Below are 19,387 nucleotides of genomic sequence, written 5' to 3'. Positions count from 1 at the left end.
ACCATAGTACCCTAACTCTAACAACCCTCTGCTAAATCATATCCCTGAGCACCACATCCAAACCCTCATGGGGTTGATTTTCCAAGCCCTTCACGAGCCTTGCTGCCCTTCTCTGGACCTGCTCCAGTAGCTCCATGTCTTTCCTGTGCTGAGGTGCCCAAAACTGAACACAGTACTCAAGGTGAGGCCTCACCAATGCCGAGTACAGGGGCAGGATGACTTCCTTAGTCCTGCTCACCACACCATTCCTGATACAAGCCAGGATGACATTGGCCCTCTTGGCCACCTGGGCACACTGCTGGCTCATATTCAGCCGACTGTCCATCAGCACACCAAGGTCCCTTTCTGTCTGGGACCTTTCCAGCCACACCTCCCCAAGCCTGTAGGGTTGCCTGGGGTGGTTGTGACCAAAATGCAGGACCCGACGTACTATAGCCTTATCTTACAGTGAGAGCAGGCTGTCTCTCTCCTTTCCAATTATATCTAGAAACCAGTGCAACGATTTAATGGTTTTGTAATTTTGCTATTGGTATTCCACATGACATGATGTGGAGCACAGAGAAGAAGAACTACACGTCCCAGAGGACCTCACAGTCAGAGAGGGAAACACATAAGTGACGCTGGCTCTCTCTCTCACTGCCTGGCAGTGGGTGTGGGTGTGCTTCCAAGCCGTGGCACCTTCCATTTCAGAGTAGGCTTCTCGGTCTTTGGAAACCTCTGTCTCTTACTTTACTTATTAGCCTCAATTCCAATTAGATTGTATTATGCTTTTTTATCTTGCATTCCGATATCACAGTCAGTAAAATTAATGTTCCTCCTTAGCTCGTTGCCACTGCTCTGTTTGTTTCCTTGAGCCCAGCTCCCATCTCCCTACCCCTTTCCCTTTTTTTTTTCCTTCCTGTTTTTGGGGGCCCATGTGCCCACTGCCCCCGTCATGGAGAAAGATTGATCTAGATTACTCCGTGACACTGTCACCAGTGAGAACAGTCTGGCATCTTTTGCTGCAATCACTTTTCAGGTATTTTAGGAGAGCAATAAGGGTGCTGAGGTATCACTGACGCTTGAGTGGCACCGTGTTGGACGTGTGCGAGAAGGGCGAAAGGGAAGTTGGACCCTGGGAACGACACGTGCTTGTGTGTTTTTATCTTTTATTGGGAAGCTGTGAAAGTCCCGCTAGAGGCGCCGTACTTCTGCCTGAGTGCATGGCCAGGCTGCTATCGAAAATATCTCCTCCGGCGGGGGCGCCGCCTCTTGCGGGGCGGAGGAGCGCGCTGGGCGCTGCCGGCCCTCCTCTTCGTGGGGCGCCGGGATCCTCTGCCGAGGGCCCCGCTGGACGTGCCGGGGAGCTCCTCCGCTTCGGGACCCCCGGAGCTGCCGGAGGGCGCGGCGCTGGGGGCGGCGGAATCCTGCGGGGAGGCGGCGGGACCGGACGGGGCAGCGGGGCCGTCCTCGTGCTCCTGGGCAGCGCCGGGGACTTCAGAGCCGTCCTCGTGCTCCTGGGCAGCGCCGGGGTCTTCGGGCCCGTCCTCCCGCTCCTGGGCAGCGCCGAGGTCTTCGAGGCCCAGCATCCTCCGGGCCTCCTGGCCGCACCGGCTCTCGATGGTGCTGATGAGGGCGTCGACGAGCGGTGCGGTGATGGGTCCCAGGGCGTGCTCGATGCACCGCACCAGCGTGTCCCTGTCCGGCCCCACCTGGCACAGGAACGCCAGGATCACGCTCCTTAGCCAGTTGATCTTCCACCAGCGCAGCTCCCCGCTGCGCCGGATCTCCTGCTCCAGCCAGGGCAGCACCGGGTCCAGGATGTCTCGTCTGTCCCTGAACAGCGCAGCCCAGAGCTCCGGAGGGAGGCCGCCCACTCTCTCCGGCTCCGCGGCCATGGGCTCAGGGGACGCCGGTGCAGAGGGCGGAGCGGACGCCGCAGCGCCGCTGGGGCCGGTGGTGGTGCTGAAGCCGGCGGGCACCGGCACTGCGGGCGGGGAGACGATGCAGTCCACGAACTGATTGTCGCCCCGCACGCAGACCCGGATGGTCTGCATGGCCGTCCTGCAGAGCGGGCAGCTGTCCCTCAGAGTCGCCCACCGCTGGATGCAGCCGAGGCAAAATGTGTGATTGCATGGAATCACACTGGTCATGTCCTGTCGCACATCGCGACAGATGGAACATGTCCATGCCTCTTCTGCAGACATGGTCTCCTTGCTGCAGCTGGCTGGGAGAACTGAGGATGACGAGTTGTTCTTCACCAGAGCTACAGAGGAGGTGTCTCACTGCAAGAGGAAGAGAGGCCACGGTCACTCGCTGTCCCAGGGTGTGCAAGTCCTCAGCAGGAAGCCCTCCCAAGCCCATGACTGCCCTGAGGGACCCACATGTCCCCACACCACTCACCTCCGCTGCTGCGGGTGCACTCAGTAGCGTCCCAGCTGCCTGCACTGGGCAGGGCCGGGGAAACAGTAGCGATGCTGTGGGTCAGGCACTGAGATGCTGCGAGCAGCCCCAGGCACGACCCAGCACAGCACAGCCAAAATCTTGCTCGACCTCCAAGCCTCGCACAGCTGCTCAGCACGGTCCAGGAACGAGCCAGACTGAGCCAGGCTCTGCCGGCACCCCACTATGAGCAGTGAGGGCTGAGCAGTCACAATCCGTCACCTGGTGATGTCACAGCCTGTTGCTTGGGGACATCGCCATGGGCTGTCTGCCCCCACAGCAACCTCCTATGTTTCAGATATTTCCTCCTTTTCCTGTTCCGAATTTGCTGTACCTTCCCCTTCGTTCCTGTCCACCTTTGATGCTCTACATTTGACTTTAATTCACAGGCCTTTCTTTTTCTCTGATTAAACCAACTCTAATTGTTCATGTATTTCCTCTGTTTCTTCAGTAGTGAACTGTACATTCATATTCAGCCGACTGTCCATCAGCACACCAAGGTCCCTTTCCATCTTGGAGCTTTCCAGCCACGCCTCCCCAAGCCTGTAGGGTTGCCTGGGGTTGTTGTGACCAAAATGCAGGACCCGACATACTATAGCCTTATCTTACAGTGAGAGCAGGCTGTCTCTCTCCTTTCCAATTATATCTAGAAACCAGTGCAATGATTTAACAATTCAAAGTCAGATCTCAGAAACTAATTCTGGAGCAAATACCCCAGAAATTTAGGGAAGTTAGCATCAAACATAACCTTTACAGCACACCTTTTTCCCTAGGAATTAAGGAGAATCAAAGCTCCTGAACAGTACATTTTAGTAAAAATGAGGTTTCAGCCTGAACCTTTTGTGCACAGATTTATCTATAAGTGATATTTGCCTGTGCTAATTAAACAGAAAATTACCGATGCCACCTTAGTTGTCCATGCTCATAAAACCTAAAGACAGTGTTTGAAAGGCTGAAAACCTCTGATGACAATGCGACCAGCACACAACTTGTTGGTTGGAACTGGCTTTCTTGTCCTGTTAATATAGTAGTGTTCGGGATATTTTTCATTCTACAGTGCTTAAGTGTTCTCGTTTTAAAACAGCATTTCAAATACATTTGGTTCCAAACAAATCTTTGCCAACATGCCATGATGGTGCTTTCCAAATCTGAAGGCAGATGCAATGAATGCAAAGGTCCAAATCCACAGTTTCTTCTCATTTTCAGTTTGTAAATCCTGTGATGATTGTTCAACATCAGCACCAATAATTTAATGATATACATCAGAGATGATATACTGGAAGTGAATTAGGTGGGAATAAAGGATTTGTGAAGAAGTTGAAATGAAGGGTCAAGAACATCAAGGCAGGGTAATGAAAAGGAACAGAGATGGAAAAGCAAGAAACAAGGGATGGAAGCAGCAGCACTTACTCAATGAATAATTCAGACCTGAAGAAAGGGAAAAAATAGCAACTGCTCTCCTACATGAAAGCCAGGTTTGGATCTTGGTCCTTATGCAATTCTTCCATAGACTTTTATACACAGATGTTCTGTGTATCAAAAGCAATATATAATTCTCATTGCCAAGATGGATTTCAATTCTCACTGCTAAAATAATGTGATGCCCTTAATTTACGAATAAACAAACATGTATGGCTTAGCACATTTCACTTTCACTCCCATGATTTCTGATTTTCTGGAGACCATACAGTTAGTGTTCTTTTCAAACTGTACATTATAAAATGCAGATGGCTTTTTTTGAGATTAAAAAAAAAAAAAAAAAAAAAAAAAAAAAAAAAAGTGAAGATGAGGCCATCCTAACTGTTGTTTCTGGCCCCCTTTCCCTTACTTAATATTTTTTTCTCAAGATTTCTAATCTTTATATAAGGCATATTCAAATTCAATGACTTACAGCTACATGCATAGAATCATACAATCGCAAGGTTGGAAAGGACCTGCAGGAGCATCCAGTGCAACTGTCCTCCCATTACTGTTGCTACCACAAGCACTAAACCATATCTAGTAGCTCCTCATCCAGACGCCTCTTGAACACTGCCAGGGATGGTGACTCCACCACCTCCCTGAGCATCCATTCCAGTGCATGACCACTCTCTGAGAGAAAATGTTCCTTCTTATGTCCAATCTAAACCTCTTCTGGTACAGCTTATGGCCATTCCCGTTTGTTGCCTGGGAGAAGAGGGCAAACCCCTTCTCATCACAACCTCCCTTCAGGAAGTTGTAGAGTGCAGTGAGGTCTCCTCTGAGCATGCGCCATTTGTCACTGGTTTGAATAACACATTTTACAAACACAGAGTAGCACTCCTACAAAAAGTCTCACCAGTATCATGAGTAAGATAAAACAAAAAGTAAAGTAATATATGGCAAAAGCAACAAAGGAGAGAATATATTTTTAACTAGTATTTCAGTATTAGGACAACTGATAGTCAAGGGCTGTAAAGTGAATTCAGTATGATATTATACTTATTTATTCAGCAGACTGAGGACTGAAACATAGTACTTGAAACATTAAATTCAACACTACTGACAAATTCGCAGTAGTAATAACAATGGTGAATATTAAAATCATACAGTAATAAACATATGTGTTTTTTCCTCTTTCAGGCTTTTAATCCTGTCCAAGAACAGAAGATTAACTGCTTTTTTTCTGTGGGTGAATCACCACCACACTCCAGGCTAAGTAACAAAAGCTAACATTTGAGGTTAGGCTTAAAAGGTAACTAACTAACCTCAGACTCAGTGGAAATATGGGAAAAATGAATTCTGTCTCTCTGAAATCACTAGGAATGTTGCCATGGATTTTAATGGAAACAGAAACGTTTGATTCTAAATTGTTAGGGGCCTGTGAAGAACCTGAAAGGAGGAAAATACAGTTGGCAACAACAGTCTGAAAATATTTCTACCTGAAGACAACTTTCCTTGGCAGAAGCATCACAAAATTCCAGTACCTTGACTGAACTAATTATTTAAAACCTAGGCAAATAATTTTACCATTATATCACGGACTTGCTTTGTTTTTTCAGCATTTGCATAATCCAAAATAATTGTTCCTTTACTATTTGATGAAATGCAGCTCTTCATGCAGAGTTTTAAAATATACACAGCACTGATTTTTCTGCGTGTTTCCCATCTTTGGTTTATAGTGAAAAAGCTGAATATTAAATTCAATTTATAACTCCTTTAAAGAATCAGCATAATTCTTTAACAATTAGAGGCCACTGCATAGAACTTCAAATTTTTGGTCATTAAAAACATACAAGCAAACAAAAAACCAAAAGAAAATACAAGGCTAATTTGCATCAACTTTAACAGAAGAATGGGAAAACTGAAGATAAATGGCATAACCCATTTAAGACGGCAGATCAAGAAAAGTGGTCATAGTTCCTAATTCCAGGTAAACTTGATTGCATTACAGGAAATACTTCCTTTATGAAAACTGGCAAAAACATCTCTTCTAGAGGTGGCATACATTTGGTTATGGAAACAACACCCTCTTCTCTGGCTTGTAGATGACACAGTCTTTTTCCTACACTATTGTAATAAGGGGCTTCCTTACTGTCGGCCTTCTTTGTTGCAAGCCCACGCTGCCAGATCATTTTTTCATCATCCAGTGCCCCCAAGTCCTTTTCCATTGGAATCAGGGGAGAACCATTCGACTGGCAAAGTGGAGAGACTAGCTAACATGACAAGGTGTTATGTTCCTTCATAGGGAAATTAATGGAGAATATACATCAACTCGCAGCGTGCAATCCAGCAATAATGACACAAGTCCTGGCATTACACAGAAGAACAAGGTGGGTCATTTATTCTGAAATATTCAAGTGAAAAATCCTGAAGATTGATTTCACCCGGCATAACGCAAATGATTCCTCACGGGGACCCCGCTCCCCGCACCCTCACGCACACGGCCGCCCAACGGCAGGCCCCGCCGCCATCTTGCCCCGCCCCCGCGCTGCCATGCCCGGCGCTGCGCCGTTCCGCCCTACGGCTCCCAGCGCTCCGCGGCGCGGGCTGCGTGTTGCCGGTCGGCCCGTGGCGGCCGGCTGGCGGCGGGGAAGCCATGTTCTACAGCAGCACGCAGCGGCGGTTCTGGACCTTCCGCAGTGAGGAGGAGCTGGCGAGGAGACGGGCCGATGCCAACCGAAAATTTCGTAGCAAAGCTGTTGCCGGCGGGAAGGTGCGGCGCGGGGGCGAGGGGGGGAGCGGGCCGGGCCGCTTCTGCGGGGCCTCAGGGGGAGAGGGGCGGCCCCAGGCCGGGCTTCTTCAGGTCGGCGCCTTTCTCCCAGGTGCAGCAGGGCGACTCTTTCCTGCTGGAGGCCCACGAGGAGCTGGCGATATGCAAGTACTATGAGAAGAGGCTGCTGGATTTTTGTGCGGTCTTCAAGCCTGCCATGCCGCGGTCTGTAGTGGTAAGCAGAAGCGTGCTGTCGCGAGGTGTCCCCTGCTTCCTCACGGCTCTGCCGTCCGGGAAAAGCGTGGTTCCCTCGGTGGTCCTGTAGGAGCTCGGTAGGCCTGCTGGGTCCCTTCCAGCTTGGGGTGGGTGTTTATAGAATCACATAATGGTTTGGTTTGAAGGGGCTTTCAAAGCCCACCCAGTTCAGTCCCTCCGCTGTGGGCAGGGCCGGCCCCCCCAGCCCAAGGCTGCCCAAGGCCCCACCCAGCCTGGCCCTCAGCACCTCCCGGTGCGGCAGTGCCAGTGCTTCACCATCCACAGTTAAAAATTTCCACGGCTTCTAATTAAAATCTCACTTCGTCCAGCTTAAAACGACTCCCCCCCCGCTCTGTCACTATTGGACCATGTAAAAAGTTGGTTCTCCTGCTAGTGAGCTCCCTTCGGGTACTGGAATGACACACTGAAGTCTCCCAGGAGCATTCTCCAGGCTGAGCAAGCCCAGCTTCAATCTGCCATTGTAGGAGAGATGTGTTCTGATCATCTCTATGGTCTTCCTCTGGTCCCGCACATCGTTCTTGAATGTGGGGCCCCAGTCCTGGATGCTGTACTCCACCTGGGGTCTCACAAGGGCAGAGTTGACTGGGACAGGTACAACTCTTTTGCTGCAGCTCTGGATACTGTTGCTCTTACAGGCTGTGGGTGCGTACTGCTGGCTCAGTACCATTTAACTTCATTCTGTCCTTTACGCAGAGACTAGAAACTAACCTAGAACTGAATTTATGATACAGTTTTTTCTTTGTGCGGTGATGTGCATTTGAGCACAAAGCAAGCTAGCTCAAGCTCATGTATAGGCAATAATCTACAGAGCATATAAAAATGAGATGTTCAGTGACTTAGCATGAGTGCATTGAGAGGGAGGAAGGAGGACTTACAGCTGAAGCAGGGAACTGAATTGTGCTTCACTTGTCAGCTTGTTCAGAAGCATCCCCCCAGCAGTTCCCTCTTCTTGGATGCTGTGGTGAATAATAAAAACGAGTGCCTTGTCTGTGTGTGTTCTGGCCATGTCACAGTAGGCTGCTGTAACATGCTGTGAAGCCCATCCTTATATTTGAGAACTGGCTCCTGAAAGGTGTGTGTGCTGAGTCAAGCTTCACTAGTAAGTGGCTGGTAATGTGTGTTGATGGAGTTCACGTTAACTTGGAAACTTGGCAATAATGGACTGAAGTGTTTCATTTTAATATGAGATGAGGTTGTCCTGAAGGTATTCTAGACTGTTTGCACACTGTCTTCTTGAATATACATATAAAAATGATATAAGCCTGCTTTTTTTTATCAAGTTTTGCATGCATAAATGGATTAGACTTTAAATGACGCGTTCTGTGAATTTTAGTGTGTTTGTGCATCTGGTGTGCTAATAGTACACATTCAGACTTTATCTGTTTTATGATTTATTTTTTTTTAATTATTGTTTCTTAATCCATTTTTACTTCTACATTTAACTCTTTCCTTCTCTTTCTGAAAATCAAGGGAACGGCTTGCATGTATTTCAAACGTTTTTATCTCAATAACTCAGTAATGGAGTACCATCCTCGGATAATAATGTGAGTTTTCAACACATCATGAGTTACTGTACCAATAAGAATAATAGAAGTGTAACCTTATTTGCTAAGATACTGAATAAATAGGAAAGGAAATTGGAGACCTTAAATGCAAATAGAATGTGGTCACTTTCCATTTCCACTTGGAAAAGTTTATTCTATTCTGAATATAGTACTTCAAACATTTTAAAATAATAATAATAAATGTGCACAGAACTTTTGATAAAAGGATGGATGCTGCGTGTATGCTTTATTTATTTTTTTCTTTCTTTCTTTCTCCCAAACTACTCAAGGCTAACGTGTGCATTTTTAGCCTGTAAAGTGGATGAGTTTAACGTGTCCAGTTCTCAGTTTGTTGGTAACCTTCGAGAAAGCCCTCTTGGACAAGAAAAAGCTCTTGAACAGATACTGGAATATGAACTACTACTTATTCAGCAGTTGAACTTCCATCTTATTGTTCACAATCCATACAGGCCATTTGAGGGAATTTTGATTGATTTGAAGGTAATGCTGTTTTATCTGCTATGTACTTCATACGTTAATGTAATGTAAATACGGATTTTATGTTTTTGTTTCTGCACTCATAAGATGTAGATTCTAAAGTGATAGGCAGATGATTTCTGAAAGGAGATGTGTTTTGTTGTGGTCTTTAAGTCTTATTTTTGGGATGATATGGCTTGTTACCTTTCTGCTTTACAGAAAATTGTTGAATTTTGTGTGTTGAGCTCACAAACCGTAACAGAAATAGCTGTCTAACTTTCCTAAATACTTCCTAGACTAGGTACCCATTGATGGAAAATCCTGAAGTTTTAAGGAAAACAGCTGATGACTTCCTCAGTCGAGTGGCTCTGACAGATGCATACCTCCTCTTCACTCCCTCACAGATAGCACTTGCTGCTATACTAGCTAGCGCTTCAAGAGCAGGACTTAATATAGAAAGGTAGTCTTTTCATTTTCTTTGAAGAGTTTTATTTGTGTCTTCTATAAAGTTGTATTGCTCTAGATATTTTTGGCTAATAAAATACGTATTTGTTTCAGAGTTAACAATCTGCTGCATTCTCTAAGTGCTCTTCAAAACTAAAGCGGTAGTGATAACTTTCTCTTTTTCCCTTGTGGAAAGCAGTAGTTGTGGTCTTTAGTTGATCTATAGTTGATGTGGTCTTTAGTTGGAGTTAGTTGATGTCTGGATTTCATATTCCTTTGAATTATTTTTGCTTCTTCCAAAGTGACAACTTTGACTGATTAGAGCAGACTGGGGTTTTCAGATCAATCTTGAAGACTGGAGTAAAGAAGCTAGAAATAAAATAGGAAGTGGGAGTATGAACTGTATAAAGAATCACTGAAAGAAAAAAAGTAAGGTTTTTAAGATTTCTGAGATGCCCACGATTGTGGGGTCAAATTGTATTATTTTGAACTGATGGCTGCTAGGAATGCAGAAACTATTAGTGCTGTTCTTGAGCTTTGAATTTCCATGGAAATAGGCTAATCTTAAGGCACTGTTCTTCCCAGTGGTCTGCAAAACTATGATGAAATGCTTTACTATCATTGAAACTGCTCTGGCAAATAGTGGCTTTGGTTATGGTGTCAGCACAAAAATGCACTTAAAGTTCCGTGAGGGTAGGTGTTGCTAGTTGGGCAACTCCCAGCTTAACAACAGTTACTATTTTCGTGCTGGCTGGTGCACTGGGAAGCTGAGAGCTGCAACTGATAGAGTTGAATAAATTATACTTTTGTACAGACCGATCCTTGAATTTTACCTACAAGTTTTGTTTTCCAGCAAGGAAAAAAAGCAATGTTAGCAAGGATCACTGCTCATGTGTTTTGTGTTTTTAGCCAGGTGTTGTGTGCATCTTGTTTTGGTTGTTTTATTTGCTCTAAGGTTTGGAAGCGCAATTTAGCAAATGCTAAAGCTAAAAGTGAAATCACTCCAAATTTTGTGTTTTCACTCAGAAGCCATGTAGGTTCCATTCAGTATTGTGTCTTGTTAGTTAGGCACACTTGTAAGGAAACTTCAGGTGAAGTTCCTTCTCTTTAACACTGAAATGTGATAAGAATTTCTGTGATAGGGTTCTTCTGCTGTCTTGTGTTTCTTACTAAAAGGAAGTTTGTATCTGAGAGTTGTGCACAGGCTCTGTCTGAGAGTTGTGCACAGGCTCTGTGAGTGAGCACGTAAGATTTGCTTTCAATGGTCAAGCTGACTGCAGGGGAAGCAGTCTCATCTCGCAAGCTTTCTGTCGGTTGATTTGCTTAAAAATGCTCTTCTGTAGCGTCTGCTACTCCAGCAGTCATACTGCGCGTAATGCGATAGCACTATGATACTTCATAGAATGTTAAGCACTGCTTGATTTAACTCAGCAAGGCTTTATTTGCAGGTGCTTAATTCTGCAGTGTCAGGACCTTTGGCTCTTTTTGTGGTTAGGAAATAATTTTGTCAAGTTCTTAGAAGAAGAATACTGGAAGTGATGGACTTTTTTTTTGTTTTTTAATCACTTTATAGCACTTGTGCAACAGGAGTGTTTTCATCAAGTCTAGTTATATAGCTTTAGCAGATAGTCAATAAAATGTATTATTCGTATTTTCTAATGCTAGCTGTCACAAATTATTGCAGCAGTTTGTTTTGAGTTTATTCTTCTGTTTTTCTCGACAGTTATTTATCAGAGTGTTTTATGCTGAAAGACAACAGAACATTCTTGTCCAAACTACTGGAGGGCATGAAAAGTAAGTGAATATTTTAAAAGGTATGTATGAGGAAAATATATCTCTGAAGAGGGGGAAAAACAAACAACCCATCGCTTTTTTTTTTACTTAAAGCTCTTGTTGTTTGAAAAAAGTGTGCTTCAAACGGTTTTATTCACATCAAGACTTGCAGAAGGTGGTTGAAACATTGGTAATAGAGTGAACTTCCTGCTTGGTGGATGCAGGGGGGAAAGACACCGAGAGTTTCCTTTGATGTTAAACAAATGAAATGAGAATAACAGAGGACCCGATGATTCTCAAATCATACATGTTGTAGTGAATTGTTAGCAACTGATTTACATTCAAAAGTGAGAAATCCGTTTTGGGCACTAGGTAATGTTTTCCTATAAGTCTGGGTGAACAGCTTTTTCTGTTCACTGACAGCGTATAGATTTTTACAAAGGCTTGCAGATAACTGTTTCTGCCACTAGAGGATGATTGTTAGCAGGTGATAAGTGATGTGCCAGGATTTATAACTCACTTTATTTTGTAGCCATAAAGGTAGTTCAAAAGATGCTTAGGTTTGCTAATGCAAAACAAAGAAAGTATATTAAATAAAACACCAGCGGTGGAAGCATGGTTTGGTTTAGTTAGGACAATGGAAGTATGGTGCAATGATTATTACCTTTTCAAATCAGATGACAAGGTTGGAGTATGGAATTTTAAGTAATCACTTCTCTTAATGTTCTAAGCTAACACATGTATTTGGAATGGGAGAGTGTTCATATTTAAAAATAAAAATCCAGCCCATTGACTAGGCTGTTATCAGTAGTGAATGCAAGTCACCGAGGTCTGCAATTCAAATTGAATTTGTAAAGCTTGAGGTGATTTCCCCCTCACCCTGCTAGCAAACAATCTTCTTGTGTCTGTTAGTAAAATGCAGGAAAAGCTTTCAATTTCAACTGTTGGTAATACTGGCCTTATAGCTTCTTGAAGTCTGTTTTAGAAAATAAGTCATGATGTTTTCAGAATCTAGCAGAAGCATAAGGGAAAGAAGATGAAACAATATTTGAAGCTTAGATACAAGGGATAAGCGGTAAAAGTGGCTGCACTACTGATTGACACTGACCTTGTGTAGTTCACTGGGTGGAACAGGAATTACCTAATTTGCTTATAGCTGTGTTGTTGCTGCCACAGACATGAAAAATCTTATAAAGAAGTACGAACTTCCAAGACCTGAAGAGGTTGCAGCTCTGAAACAGAAGTTAGAGAAGTGTCACAGCTCAGAACTTGCACTTAATACTAACACGTAAGTAGATACTACTCTGTAATGTGGTAAAATCCCTCTTGTTTTTATTTATTTTTAATGCTGTGGGAACATCAGTTAACTCTGGTCTTGCAGTGAATGAAAATGAAAATGTGTCAATATAAGACACATGAATGTGGGTTCAAGTTCTTGGTTCTCAGGTTCAGGTAGTTAAATGCTGCCTAAATACTTTCTGTGCTGATTTGCGCTGCAGGCCCTAATGGTGCTTATTTTTTAACACAAAACTGGAATCCCGAGTGGCTTCTAGATATGGACACTTGATTTCATATTGTCTTGAGGGTCACAGTCTTCAGAATTACGTGATTAAAACAAATTCTGTAAAGAGTTAATGCTATCTTAAGAATAATGTTGTAGGCAAAGGACTTGCTAACATTTTCTATCTGCTCTTTTCATTTCAGTACCCACTGTGAACTTCCAGTGGGCTGTTGTTTTTAATTTTGATTTTTTTAATTTTTTTTTTTACTATGACGAATTTGTTCATAAACTAATCTAAAATACTGTGGCCAGATCATAGGTCTGACTCTAAAGGTAACTGAAGCTTCTTGTTTTTTCCTGTTTGAGGCTTAGGAAGAAGAGGAAAATTAGTGAAGAAGATGAAAACTCAAAAAAACCTAAACTGGATGAGGTCAGTTAATGTACTGTACAAGTAATTGCTTTTCTGCTCAGTAATAACTGACAAAACTGACACACTGTTGAGACAAACTTCTTCCTCTCTTGTTGATACAAAAGTTGCTCAGACTATTTTTCAAGTTAGTTTTTGAAGCATCTAATGTAAATCTTCCTTCTTTATTTGTAAACCATTTCCCCTTGTCCTATTGCTACCAGACCATTTAAAATCTGCCTCCCTCACGGTTATAAACTCATTTGAAGTACTGGAAAGCCATGATGAGGTCTCTCCAGAGTCATATTTTCTTTAGGCTTGGCATGCCTATCTTACTCAGCCTGTCTTCATTGGAGAGGTGCTCTAGCTTTCTTGTGCTCAGGGCCCCAGGCCTGGACATGGCACTCCAGATGAGTAGGCCGTTCCAGTGGCCTTCTGTGATGGGAGTGATGTCATGAATAGGCAAAAGGCAACTGATGTCTTCTACTTGCACTTCTGGAAAGTCTGACACTGTCCCATGGTGCATTCTTATTTCTAAATTAGAAAGATACAGATTTGGAAGGTGGAGTGTTGGGTGGATAAAGAATTTGTTGGGTTCTCTTTCAGGGTACATTTGGATGTGAGGGACAGGATGTCTCAGGAGCAGAGGCAAGGAAACTATGCACTCAGAGTAGCACAGAGGGTGATGGGTTGTGTTCAGCGTACACATAGGCATCCAGTTTAGATAATCCCCATAAGAGGGAAGCAGAAACTCACTAAGCGAGTGCACTCACTTTACTTTCTGACCCTTGAGAGATGACAAGGTGCTGAAAGGAGAAGGAACGTGCTGATGGTAGATTCAGTGGGTAGTGCCAGCAGGGCATCCCTGCTTCAAGGTGCACTTCTCCACTGCAGCCTCACTCCTGCTTTTATCCTTCTCAGGGTCTGCAGGGTTTTCTTTTTCCACCTGCATGCTGGGCCTGTGTGGCCAACGAGTGATAGAGAGCACCGGTGGAATACAGAACAGTTACAAAGCATGGCATGCAGGCTCTTGCTTTTTGCTCTTGAAAATGCACTGCTACTAGTGGTGACTGTGTTGAATTATTTTTTTTGTGTTGTATTTTGTATCAGTATTTTCTCTACCAAATAGCATTATTGTGTTCTTTGTATCTTTTGTAGTTTCCTTAGGAATAAATGGGAGGCATTATTTTCAGAGTGGCATACATACATTTGGTGTGGGACTTGAAAGAACTTGTATTTCTAGTTGGAGCTTGGTCTTACACGTTAACTAAGAATGACAGTTTCTTCCTGGTTGTCAGTGTGCAAGGAGGGTATTATCAGTCATTAATGTGTTTCTTTTCCACCCCTGTATCTTGGCAGAAACGCATCCCACTCAAGTACGTAAAGCGCATGCTTTGAAATCGGTTTAAGCTTCCTGTCATTTACTTGCAGTGGACACAGTGTGGAGATCAATGTGTTGGTTGTATTACTTGAACTCTCTTTAAGCAGCATATGTAAAAGATATTATCGCTACTATATGCAGTGCTACCACATGTACCGTTCTGTATTGCTTGGTCACCTTACTGTAAAATGACATGGTTGATTTCCTTCCTTTAGGAAGAATGGACTGATGAAGATGTGGATTTGTGAAGCCTATTCCTGTACTTGCTGTTCTGTGGCACACTTGAACCTGCCTATCAAAGGTTCTGTAGGCTGAAGCATGAGGTATTTCTTATATGGGTTTTTAATTTCCTCACAATAAAGCATTTATTTCAACTTTTAGTTGATTGTAGCTCAAGTTTTTGTTTAGCAGTGCCTTCAGATGCAACTTAATAAGGTTACAGCACAGCACTACCTTATGCCATTCTGGCATTTAGCAGAGTGGTTAAATACATGCACAACACAGATCTGCTAATAAATCCCGAAGTACTTGAGAGCAAGATCCGCTGCTGTGCTCTGCCCAGGCTGGCTACCGAAACTGCTACAGAAATGTAACCTTGCTCATAACATCTTTTTGCGTTTGAAAAGCTCTTCTCAAGTGTACGAAGGGGCTACAGGCACATTACTTACCATGCTAAAAGCTGTGTTCATGGTTATGTGACTGGTCTCCTACTCTGTTTCCTCTTCCTGTGGCTTTGCTCTCAGACGAGCTTGCTGGGACAGACTTTGTTTGGGGCACCCTAGCAGAATAATTTAAAAGATCTTCCGGAGTAGTTACGTTGTTTCTATATTTAGGCCAAACTATTTCCTTTTCATATGTTGTTTCTTCAGAACACATGCAGTTCCAGAATACATTTAGCTGAATGTTGCTTTGGGTTTTTCCTCGCTTTGTTTTCATCATTGGTTGTTTTGTTTTTTTTTTTTTAAATTAATATAAACAGATGCAAATCTGCAAACCTGCTCATCAGAGCTGCCTTGTTTTTTTCTTTGTTAAGCTGTGTTTTGCTGCTAATACCCAGCCAAACGCATTTAAAAGACTACTCACTCTAGGCAGAATGATATTTCATTCTTCAGTAACAGTGGCAAAGCTGCTTTTCTTCTGTGACTGCACAGTCCATCACAGCTTCACCTCAGAAGGCCTGACCAATAACACAGTACCTAGCAACTAAAGGAAGAGTGATTTAACTGAAAGACCTTTTATTGTGCCATCCTTACTGTGTTCTGAACTGGCTCGTAACCTTCTAGCAGAGCATTAAGAAAAAAAGTCATAAACTGGTCCTGTGACTTCTGTGTTTTGATTAATTACCTGACTGTGTTACGTAAGCAGGAAAGCCTAGTAGTGAAGGAAACTTACTTGAAGTAAGTTATTACTTAACTTTTCCTCTGATGTGCAATTTAAAATGGACTTGAGTATTTTATGGAAGGGGATCTAAAAAAAGAACTCCTTAATACCATATTCTTGCAAATAGTTTGATGTCATTATTAGTCTGTAGCAAGAGCGTGCTTTTATCTCTACCTTTTACTTCTACCTATATTGTATATTCACACAATCATTAAGGTTTAAAAGATCTCTAAGATCATCTGGTCCCAGTTACCCATTTCTGAACTAGAGGGATGTAGTTCAGGGATGGAGACTCCCAATGCTTGCCTAGGCAGCCTCTGGCAGTTCTTGATCCCTCCTCCTGACAGAACTTTTTCCTGATACCCAGCCTTAACCTTCCCTGACCCAACCTGACGCAGTCACTAGTTATGTGGGAGAAGAGGCCGACTCAGCCTTGCTACAGCCTCTTTTCAGGGAGCTGTGGGAAGAAGCGTGGTCTCCTGTGCTGTGCTTCCTCCAGGCTAAATGTTCCTCGTTCACTCAGCTACTCCATGTAAGTCTTGGTGCTCCTGCCCCTTACCAGAGTTGTTGCCCTTTCTTGGGCACACTCATTGCTTCTGTGTCCTTCTTGTAGTAAGGGGCCCAAAAATGAGGAACACACACAGTATTTGAGTTGTAGCTTCAGCAGGGCCGAGTATAGGTAACAATACTAGCTACTTCCTAGCTGCAATACTTATGATACAAGCCAGAATGCTGCTGGCTCTTTTGGCTGCAGGGGCACACAGCTGGCTGTCAGCACTCCCATATTCTCCACTTTACAGCTTTCCAGTCACTTTGCCCCAGGCCTGTGGCTTTGCACGGGGATGTTGTGACCAAAGTGCAGGACCTGACCCTTGGTCTTGTTGAACCTCATACAGCTGGCCACAGCCCGTCAATCCAGCCTGTCCATGTCCCTGTATAGGGACTGCCCTCCAAGTTGGTGTCATCTGCGGACATATTAAGGGCCGCACTCAAACCCTTGTTCAGGTCATCCATAAAGATTTTAAACAGGACAGGCCCCAGTTCTGACCCCTGGGGAACACCACTCGTGACTGATCGCTGTGCTGGATTTAACTCAGCTCCATTCACCACCAGTCTCTGGGCCTGGCCATCCAACCAGTTCTTTGTGAGGCACAGGGTGCATCTGTCCAGGCCATGGGCTGCCACCTTCTGCAGGAGAACACTGGGAAAACAGTGTCAAAGGCTTTACTGAAGTCTGGGCAGAACCCATCAACAGCCTTTCAATCATTCACCAGGTGGGTCACCTGATCTTAGAAAGCGATCAGGTTAGGCAAGCAGGACCTGCCTTTCAGGAACCCATGCTGGCTAGGCCTGATCCCCTTCTCATCCCACACATGCTGTGTGATGGCAGTCAAGCCTGTCTGCTCTGAGGTCGTGCTGACAGGCAGCTGGAAATCAAGTGGAGGTTTTGAGGACGTGTAAGGAAGCATCACAGCAGAGACTCAGATGAAATACATACACAGAGTGAAAGTAAAAGCAAAATGTTTAATAGACAGGAAACACTGCATAATATCTTAACAGCCGCATTCATGTTACACAAGAGTTATTTGCATGATTCTCATTAGTCTTGCCTGTGAATCTCAGCATCCTTTTAGTCCTTATCAGATCAGTCCCAAGAATTGTTGTGACTGAGGATGCAGAAACAAGGTCTGAACTGACAGCATATTTTACTCCTAAGTAAGTGGAAAAAAACAAATAAATACACGTAACAAATCCATTTTCTTGCCTCGTGGCTCAGAGGTACATACTGAGTAATTTTCCCCTTCCTTACTCCTAGCGTCTCCTTGTTGTACTGCATACCAGCACGGTAGTACTGCTGAGGGCTCATAGTATCATAGCACTGAACCCTAAGCTGACACTGCAGAACTGGAGTGACAGCGCAGCTCAGAGTGCAATCACGTATGCAGACAGGAGAAATAGATCCCACAGCAGCCAAAGTTAGCCAGTTTTCATAGAGTTGATCTGCAGCTTGATTTACTTTAAAAACTTATTTTTCATGTATAAAAATAAGATTCATGGTAGACTTACAGTACGCAAAAGACCAACCGATACATATTTTATAAAATGGTTTAATGAATGCATGCACGTCTGATACAATGATCAATAAATTTACTTAATTCAAATTATTTACTGTTGTAAACATTTTACAAAAGCATTGTGATTTATCTGGATATACAGTCCTTGATGGAAGAACTATTTCAGACTGAATCAGTGGCACATCAAAAAATAAAGCTGACAAGATCCATTCTGCATATTCTCTTTTCAACATGATTCCAGCAAGAGAAACAGCACGGTATAAAAGTGTACAGTAAAGATTGTTCCTACCATAACATCGGATTCCGGAAACTGTAAATAACAAGTTAAAGTGGTTGAAACAGTCATAAGTCATAGTTATTGTAACCAGTCAGGAATTACAGTAAGAAATGTTATCCAGTTATATGTAGCTGTCAAGGCAAAACATTTCTTTACTTGTCAGTTGATACTCCAACAAGACAGCGAAACTTTGGCAATTAGAGGTGTTGAAAGTAGTTTTCAAAGTTCAGGACACAGTCACAGCGTTTTCTTTGCAGAAGGTGAACTGTACACCAAGGCTCAGAGGTTGTGAAAACTGTTTCCAAGTGGAAAAAAAGTGCAAACGTCCTGCACAGATAGCTTAAAAAGCTGCTGGTACAATCATTCACCAACAGAATCTTTGTTTTCTTTTTGCATAGTTCACACATCACTGGGAATGTGACAGGGTGTGCTATTTTTGGCAAGAGCAAGAAGAAAGTGATACTGGTGTGAGTTGCCATGTCGGGCATGCTGGATCCATGCAGAACTCAGGTAGAGGGCTGCTACCTGATGTTATTAGACACTGAATACTGATTTTGTTTCTGCTGAAGCAGTTCTGTGATAGCCAGCAGCTTCTTAAGAACGTGCTGTAGAAAAAGAATCGGTACAACAGTACATCGTTAGCAACTGGAAAAAAAGGCCTTGACCTGCGTTTTCTACAGCTCCGATTCCCTGGTTAATAAGGCATTATTTAACAGATGGAACTTGAAAACAACACTGAAATTTAACAGAGCAAGCGCCCATCTTTGTTGCTTTCTGGTTTAACACAGGCTAAGAAAGTGTACTGACAACAGACTGCTGGGTGTCCAGAATTTTTTCTTTCTTCCCCCCGCTATGGTAGAACTGGGACTGTTATAACTAAAATAGGGTGACCACGAATCGTTAGGGCACTGATAAGAAAAAAGAAGGGAAGAAGATGCAAACTAGGTTTCTTCTATTGGCAAAATTATGAGGATAAATTTGTCCTCTGATTTTGAAGTTATTTTTTTGCACCGCAGAAACAGACCTGCATCCCCCCATCATCTCGTATATTAGATGTTTATAAAGATCTACTTTATAACACATAGTATTCCATGAGAGGCTTTGCAACCAAACAACATTTGTTTGTACAAGCACATGAATTTAGTACTGAAAACTTCTGTGCTGCTTATCTCAGAAGGCTACAAAAGAAGGAGCAGCTCCAAATTACTTAGTTTTATAAAGCTATTTGTTACAAATTAGTCTGTAAGTTTAGCTACTTATA

General features: G+C 43.5%; 2 protein-coding genes across 4 annotated transcripts in view; one reads left to right on the top strand and one right to left on the bottom strand.

Moving 5' to 3' along the window:
- Nucleotides 1–6,265: 6,265 nt before the first annotated feature.
- CCNH (cyclin H) lies at nt 6,266–14,774 on the top strand. 3 transcript variants are annotated; one of them, XM_072360335.1, is made up of 9 exons: nt 6,266–6,595; nt 6,711–6,827; nt 8,339–8,412; nt 8,703–8,913; nt 9,186–9,349; nt 11,057–11,127; nt 12,283–12,394; nt 12,974–13,037; nt 14,610–14,774. In XM_072360335.1, exons 1-9 carry the CDS (start codon nt 6,281–6,283, stop codon nt 14,640–14,642), a joined length of 1,161 nt encoding a protein of 386 aa, XP_072216436.1. In that variant the 5' UTR covers nt 6,266–6,280; the 3' UTR covers nt 14,643–14,774. The 3 variants fall into 3 exon arrangements, with proteins under 3 accessions (XP_072216436.1, XP_072216435.1, XP_072216434.1); XM_072360334.1 differs by having other exon boundaries at nt 6,705–6,827; nt 12,980–13,037; XM_072360333.1 differs by having other exon boundaries at nt 6,705–6,827.
- Nucleotides 14,775–17,278: 2,504 nt separating this feature from the next.
- RASA1 (RAS p21 protein activator 1) overlaps nt 17,279–19,387 on the bottom strand; it is a 53,455-nt gene continuing 51,346 nt past the window's right edge. Inside the window, exon 25 of the mRNA XM_072360294.1 lies at nt 17,279–18,731. Coding sequence (XP_072216395.1) covers nt 18,648–18,731 — 84 coding nt within the window. The 3' untranslated portion in view covers nt 17,279–18,647. The remainder of the gene's footprint in view (nt 18,732–19,387) is intronic.

The sequence above is a fragment of the Excalfactoria chinensis genome, chromosome Z (assembly GCF_039878825.1).
Source record: "Excalfactoria chinensis isolate bCotChi1 chromosome Z, bCotChi1.hap2, whole genome shotgun sequence".
NCBI classification, from domain to species: Eukaryota; Metazoa; Chordata; class Aves; order Galliformes; family Phasianidae; genus Excalfactoria; species Excalfactoria chinensis.
The sequence above is the reverse complement of the archived record's forward strand: the minus strand, read 5'-3'. Positions and strand labels throughout refer to the sequence as shown.

Excerpts from the sequence above, each read along its gene's own strand:
- CCNH (XM_072360333.1), top strand. The coding sequence starts at position 6,281 with ATGATTCCTCACGGGGACCCCGCTCCCCGCACCCTCACGCACACGGCC. Across the intron at positions 8,413-8,702 it reads TACCATCCTCGGATAATAAT|GCTAACGTGTGCATTTTTAG; the intron begins GTGAGTTTTCAA and ends AAACTACTCAAG. Across the intron at positions 11,128-12,282 it reads ACTACTGGAGGGCATGAAAA|ACATGAAAAATCTTATAAAG; the intron begins GTAAGTGAATAT and ends TTGCTGCCACAG.